The following is a 7,092-nucleotide window of genomic DNA, read 5'->3' as shown; positions in this document are numbered from 1 at the left end:
CACGTCATGTCTCCCGACTCCCACATTCCCTCCAAACCACCGGAGGAGCCCATGCGGATTGGACACTCTAGATTGTCCGAAGAGGAGCGCCACAGACGGCGCGAGGAGGGGGCCTGTTTCTATTGCGGAGCAAAGGGCCACATTGTCAACACCTGCCCGCTTCGTTTAAACACCCGAGCCCCTCGCTAGAAGACAGGCCTCGCGGGGTAGCAAACATCTACCTGGCCGGTAATGATTTTTTATTTATCCCTGTCAAGTTAAGTCTAGACCTCCATGTGCATGAATTACGAGCCCTGGTCGACTCCGGGGCTGAGCAGAGTTTGATCGACCAGCAGCTTGTTATTAATCTGTCGATTCCCACAGAACCCCTGGAAACACCCATCGAGGCTTCAGGGTTGGGCGGTCAACCCTTATCCCGCATCACGCACCGCACCAAACCTATTCTGCTCATTTCCTCCGGAAACCATCGTGAGTCTATCCGTTTATCCTTCCTTATCACTAAGTCCTCCCATACTCCCATAGTGCTCGGGTTTTCTTGGCTTAAATTGCATAATCCTCAGTTTGACTGGGCCCAGGGGACTATAATCAAATGGAGTCCATACTGTCTCGCTAACTGTCTTCTGTCAGCGCTTCCCTCTGTTACTTCTCCTAAAACTGAGTGTCTTAGTCAAGTAGATCTCTCTAACATACCTCACTGTTATCATGATTTAAAGGCTGTATTCTGTAAAACTAAAGCTAGTGCGCTCCCCTCTCACAGACCTTATGATTGTGCCATAAACCTATTGCCCGGCGCTCCTTTGCCCAAAGGCCATTTGTTTAACCTGCTCGGACCAGAAAAGAAAGCCATGGAAAACTACGTGCAGGAAGCCCTCTCCCTGGGTCACATTCGATCATCCTCCTCACCCGTGGGAGCTGGGTTTTTCTTTGTTCAGAAGAAAGACAAATCCCTCCGTCCTTGCATTGATTATCGAGAACTTAATCAAATCACCATAAAGGACAAATACTCACTGCCATTAATCACCTCCGTATTTGATTTGGTCCAGAAGGCTTGCATTTTTACCAAATTAGATCTCCGCAATGCTTACCATTTGGTCCGAGTTAAGGAAGGGGACGAATGGAAAACAGCCTTTAACACTCCGTTAGGGCATTACGAGTACTTAGTAATGCACTTTGGCCTCACCAACGCCCCGGCAGTTTTTCAAAGGCTCGTCAATGATGTACTTCGACATTTCATCAATCGGTTTGTTTTCATTTATCTTGACGACATTCTGGTTTACTCCCACGATCTGGCCCAACACGAGCATCACGTCCGTCTGGTCTTAGAAAGACTTTTAGAAAATCACCTTTTTGTTAAGCATGAAAAATGTGAATTTCACTCTCCCTCCGTGCAGTTTCTCGGTTACATCATCGAAGCCGGCTGCATACGCTCAGACCCGTCCAAGATTGAAGCTGTTACCAACTGGGAACCTCTTAGCAGCCGCAAAAAGCTCCAACAATTTCTCGGCTTTGCTAATTTTTACAGACTTTTCATCCGCAACTACAGCAGTATAGCCGCTCTACTTACACGGCTCACCTCCATAAAACATCCCTTTTTCTGGTCCACCGACGCTCAACAGGCTTTCGACAAATTAAAGCAACTTTTTGTCTCAGCCCCTATCTTAATCCAACCGGACCCCTCACGTCAATTTATTCTTGAGGTGGACGCCTCTGACTCAGGGGTGGGTGCAGTCCTCTCTCAGAAGGAGGAGAGTTCTGGAAAATTAAAACCTTGTGCGTTCTTTTCACGTAAACTGTCCCCCTCTGAGCAGAATTATGATGTTGGAAACCGTGAACTTCTAGCCATCAAACTGGCCCTGGAGGAATGGCGTCACTGGTTAGAGGGAACCGAGCAACCATTCATCGTCTGGACGGACCATAAAAACCTGGCTTACCTCCGCTCCGCCAAACGACTCAACTCCAGGCAAGCTCGTTGGTGTCTCTTCTTTGACCGTTTTCAATTCATTATAACCTACAGGCCAGGCTCTCGCAACATCAAACCCGATGCCCTCTCCAGGAAATACAGTCTGTCTGAAAACATCCCGTCGTCCATCCTCCCTTCATCCTGCATCGTTGGAAGTGTCACTTGGGATATAGAGACCAAGGTTCTTCAAGCCCTTGAGGGTAACTCTGACCATCCACCCGTTCCTAGGGGTACACTGTTTGTACCCACTCATCTCCGCCCTGACGTCATCACCTGGGGTCACACTTCCCGTCTGGCATGTCATGGGGAGGTTCACCGTACCCTCCATTTGATTCGCAGGAGATTTTTTTGGCCTTCTAATGGGAAAGGACTTTCGGGAGTACATCTCAGCTTGCACCACCTGCGCCCGGTCCAAGACCTCATCCTCAGCTCCTGCGGGGTTGCTCCATCCTCTCGCTACGCCTAACCGACCCTGGTCCCAATTTGCAATGGACTTCGTCACGGGGTTACCCCCATCAGCAGGTAACACCGTCATTCTCACTGTCATAGACCGATTTTCCAAGATGGCCCACTTCATTACCACTCCCTCAACTGTCCACTGCCGAAACTGCTGATATCATGACCAACCAGGTTTTTCGTCACCACGGCATCCCTACGGACATTGTATCTGACCGTGGCCCCCAGTTCATTTCTCAGGTCTGCTTCACATCCGGTTACCATCCCCAGTCCAACGGCCAAGCGGAGAGAGCGAACCAGGAACTGGAGACAGCTCTCCGCTGCCTGGCGGCACAGAACCAATAGGACTGGTCCCAACATCTCGTGTGGATTAAGTATGCCCACGATACTAATCCCTCCTGCTACTGGGCTCTCTCCCTTTGAGGCCGCGCTCGAGTACTCACCACCTCTGTTTCCGTCACAGGAACTGGATTTGGCAGTGCCTTCTGTGCAACATCACGTCCAGCGATGCCAACGCATCTGGGCTCAGACGAAGGCTGCTCTCCTCCGCACCAAGGAGAGCAACTGCCGCATCGCCAACCGTCGCAGGGTGGTGGGACCCGAGTACCAACCTGGCCAAAGGGTTTGGCTTTCCACATGCAACATTCCCATCCAAGCTACCTCCAAGAAACTGGCCCCGCCATTCATCGGACCTTATGTCATCGAGAAACTTATCAACCCCACCTGCGTCTGACTCCGTCTTCCCAAAGCTCTGAAGGTACACCCGTCGTTTCATGTTTCTCAGATCAAGCCAGTTCTGGACAGTCCTCTGTGTCCGCCGTCCGCTTCCCCACCACCCGCCCGGCTCATCGACGGCGCTCCGGCTTACACCGTCAACCGGGTCCTGGATGTCCGACTGGGTAGGCTACGGGCCGGAAGAGCTCTCCTGGATCTCCCGCTCTCTCATTTTGGACCCCTCATTGACGATTTCTACCGGGCCCACCCAGATCGCCGCCCTTGACCGCCTGGAGGCGGTCGTTGAGGGAGGGGGGGGGGTACTGTCATGGTGCCTCTGTCAGACTCCTCCCCCTCTCCTCTCCGCATGGTTCTTGATTATTCCCAGCTGCTTCCACTCACCTCATCGCCACACCTGCCTTCTTAAGGAGCTCCAGGATCTTCATTCAACGCCAGTCCGTTGCCCCTGATGGTGCATATTGGCCTTCACGTCAAGTTTACGTTTGCTTCCTAGTTTCTAGCCAGCAGTTAATGAATGTTGCTTTACCTGACTGCAGGAAACCTCAGTCACGAGTGGTCGCCCGAACCTGCTGCACTCTGGAAGCTTCCTCTGGTCTGTTCCCTCCGACCTCACCACGAGCTTCTGCCGAGCAATCACCCTCAAGAGACGGATCCACTTTGCCGACTCCGGACTCTACGAGGACATTAACCAGTGACGCCACGGGCCGCAGTCTCTCTATCTCTGGACCTCCAGAAACTGTGCCTTACCTATCCTGCTACTTCATTAAATCCCCTTTCCTCTCGCCAAGTTACCTGAACTCTGTGTCTCATTCCGGGTTCCAGCATCTGGGTCTCTGTCGTTCTGTAGCCATGACAAGGGCCCCACAAAATTCCCAAAAGTCTCTAAGAAAAACCAGTGTACATTGATACTCACTAGATAGGCAAATATACCTTCCTGGGTTATCTGATTGGCTGAAATTTGCAGGTCAAATCCTGCAAGGCAGCGGGGAAGGGCTTTCAGTTTTTAAAGGCTTTAATAGAAAAAAAACGTTAGGGGAGCCGGTTTAGCTCGTGCTGGTTTGCGGCGCCTTCCGTCCGTGAAACCAGGGTTCGACTCCGGGCTGCTCCCTGTTCCCTTCTCTACCTCTGTGCCGGTCCCAAGCCCGGTTGCATGAGAAGGTTGCGTCAGGAAGGGCATCCGGCGTAAAACATTGCCAAGTTTACCATGCGACTCGTTCGCTGTGGCGACCCCTGATGGGAAAAGCCAAAAGAGAAACAATAGAAAAAAAACGACTGATGTAAAATGGATTAAAACGTTAACTAACAGCCAGAAAAGGGCAAGAAAGTGCAGCAGGGTTTTTTGCGCTGAAGTTTTTCTCGAGTGATAAACCATCTCACAAGATCAGTTGTTCAGTGATTAAGGGATTTCAGCTTGATTAAAAGCATAAGCAGTTAGGAGGGCCAGAGTTGAGAAAACTTCATCTCAGAAAAACTTTAGAGCTTTACAGCTCCAAGTAGTAATGATTAACCACCATGTCTTTAACTAGCAATACAAAATAAAATAAAGCAGTAAAACGAAGATTCATTTTAAACTACATGAGTGAGATGCTGCACCATTGTTAGCATTTGTTAACCATATATACACACTTCCTGTACTTTGAGTTGCTTAGTAGCTCTGTTTCGGGCTAACTAAAGTGTACACGTATATTAACCTAATAAAGTGATTTTCACATGAGAAAAAACTTCCAGCACAAAAACATTTAGTTCCTCAATACACTCGCTCAGTTATCTTTGTTCTTGTATATTTAATGGCAGCCATGAAACACCATACAATCATGTCAATGAACACAATTGAAACATTTGCGGTAATATTTATATTTTATTTTACCCAACAAAAAAAAATTGAGGTTGACAAACAGCTTGATTTTCAATCAGCACGTTGCCAATAATCTGAAAGTCAAGTGCCTTCCAGTTTAGCACATTTCCTGGAGTGAAGCTCCCTTTGTCCATGTAGTTCTGGATCTCACATGGAGATAGGATGTACTCCCACATGTGGACATCGGACATCATGCCAACAAAGCTCTCGTTAATGTCAAACCCCCCACCAGGGCTGTCTTGTTCCTGTGGGGTATTTAATGTGTTAAAATATGAAGAACAGATTTTTCATGTTTTGATGAAAGTGGAAGCATGAAAAATAACTGTCAAGCTGTTGACAAAAGGCCATGCAGGTTTTGTGTGAAGATTACCTGTCCTAAAAGAAGTGTGGCTGTCTCATTGATGGCTCCAGAAATCACATATTTTCTAATTGACGGTTTCCCATCAAACCATATCTGTACCAGTCCAGTCACAGAGTCCCATGTGGTGCAGATGGAATGCCACATGTTTGGCTTGTAGTCCCATCCTCCATATTCGAGTCTTGCATCTCTGACATGGGGTCGCATCTCTTGGTTTTCGTTCTGCCAGTAAATCAGGAAGCCATTGTCGTTAGTGGGTGTGGATAAAGAAAAGAGGACGTGGCTTCTCTTGAGGTCTGTAACTGATCTGTTGGAGGAGACAAACATGTAAATCGCAAAAATCTAAAGACTTACAATGAATTACCAATGCATTTGATAGATCTATCTACCTGTGACAGACAGTTACAGCTTTGTAACTCTGTTTTATTGGGTTCAGCCTCACGTGAGCTGTGTTTGTTGGCTGGGGGAAGGTGAAAATTTTTCCTGAAAGATCTGACAAAAGGACAAAACAATTGGACGAAACCCCTTGTCGTTCCTCCTGTATTTCCATTTTCTGTTCTACTTAGTTCTCCTTTTTAAGAGTCTGAAAAAGGACTCTTGGTAACCTATATTGTACATGATACGTTTGTTATATACTTCTTTATAGTAGTGTTTTGAGTAAAGAAGTGTGAGCTTTTAGCAAAAAACATTAAAAGAGAGTTTGATCACAGTGAGAAAAGTTTTACTTTAAATATTGACGGATTGAAAATTTGAGGGGTAACAAAAAGCCCAATTTGGCTTCTGTCCACAGTTGGCTGTCAAGGTCAATAGGATTCTGGATATGGGTTTTACTGGATCCACCAATGGGTTCTCATTAGTGCAATAATTGTAAGTTATGTTAAATTTAAAGCAATAATACATGTATTATGTCAGAGAACAAACTGAACAAAATAGTGAATTAAATAATGGTTAATGTTTTAATAGAAACAGCAGACATGTGGCTGTCACTATCTCAGTATCTTTATTTTAAATATTTTTACCAGTTAATTTTAAAAAGTTCATTTCAATTATATAAAAAAAAAGATTTTAATCACTTCAGTTAAGACAGACATCCCAGTTTTATCAAGTTGGTCAAATAAAAATTTTGCCCGAACCAACCTTGAACCTCTGCAGATACTGTTCCCAGTACCACAAGAAAAAGCAACAACTTCATCTGTTGGAGGAAAGCAAAGTTTACAACTGATTAAAAAGTAGGACAGTTTGACCTGCATTGTGTGACAAACTAAAATATGACATTTGTCTGAAACAATACATGTAAACTAGAAAAATGATGAGGTAAAACATAAACGTATACTGCCGCAATCTTACCTTGATTGACAGCGAGCTTTGCTATCTGTGAAGGGTCTAAAGTTTTTTCCTCTGAAATCCCTCCTTTATATGTTTGTTTTCACTTTCCCCTTTCAGCCCCCCTCCACTTTTCTTTTTAGATGTAGCATAACAAGTGCTGCTGTTGTAACTCCCGTATGAAATAGATGACCTTTGTCACGTTTTTTTGTCTCCCCAAGAGTTAGAAAAACAGGAACATTTGTTTCATTACCTTATTATCAATGGGAGACACAACAACACACTTCTTTAATTATTTTGTTGAATTTTCTTTTTCATTAATAGTATCAACCAAAATAGCATCTATGGTGTTTGGGTCAGTTTTTACCCATATAAATTGGCTTCAAGAAAAAGTCAAAGATTTTT

The 7,092-nt window shown here is 45.9% G+C and overlaps 1 protein-coding gene across 1 annotated transcript; it reads right to left on the bottom strand.

Annotated features, from left to right (window-relative positions):
- Positions 1-4,989: 4,989 nt before the first annotated feature.
- On the bottom strand, positions 4,990-6,813 carry LOC111946276 (C-reactive protein). Its single transcript, XM_004077854.5, has 5 exons — positions 6,712-6,813; positions 6,502-6,556; positions 5,754-5,856; positions 5,377-5,671; positions 4,990-5,251 (listed from the first exon to the last, which is right to left on the bottom strand). The coding sequence occupies exons 2-5, from the start codon at positions 6,554-6,556 to the stop codon at positions 5,015-5,017; spliced, it is 690 nt and encodes a 229-aa protein (XP_004077902.1). The 5' UTR covers positions 6,712-6,813; the 3' UTR covers positions 4,990-5,014.
- Between the last annotated feature and the right edge of the window lie 279 nt (positions 6,814-7,092).

This window comes from Oryzias latipes, chromosome 16, assembly GCF_053564925.1.
Source record: "Oryzias latipes strain Hd-rR chromosome 16, Olatipes_Hd-rR_3.1".
NCBI lineage: Eukaryota > Metazoa > Chordata > Actinopteri > Beloniformes > Adrianichthyidae > Oryzias > Oryzias latipes.
The sequence above is the reverse complement of the archived record's forward strand: the minus strand, read 5'-3'. Positions and strand labels throughout refer to the sequence as shown.

Bases quoted from the DNA above. Each gene is read 5' to 3' on its own strand.
- LOC111946276 (XM_004077854.5), bottom strand. From the start codon at position 6,556: ATGAAGTTGTTGCTTTTTCTTGTGGTACTGGGAACAGTATCTGCAGAG. The intron at 5,672-5,753 runs GTAGATAGATCT...CTCCTCCAACAG, and splicing joins GCTGTAACTGTCTGTCACAG to ATCAGTTACAGACCTCAAGA. The intron at 5,252-5,376 runs GTAATCTTCACA...AATACCCCACAG, and splicing joins CCACACTTCTTTTAGGACAG to GAACAAGACAGCCCTGGTGG.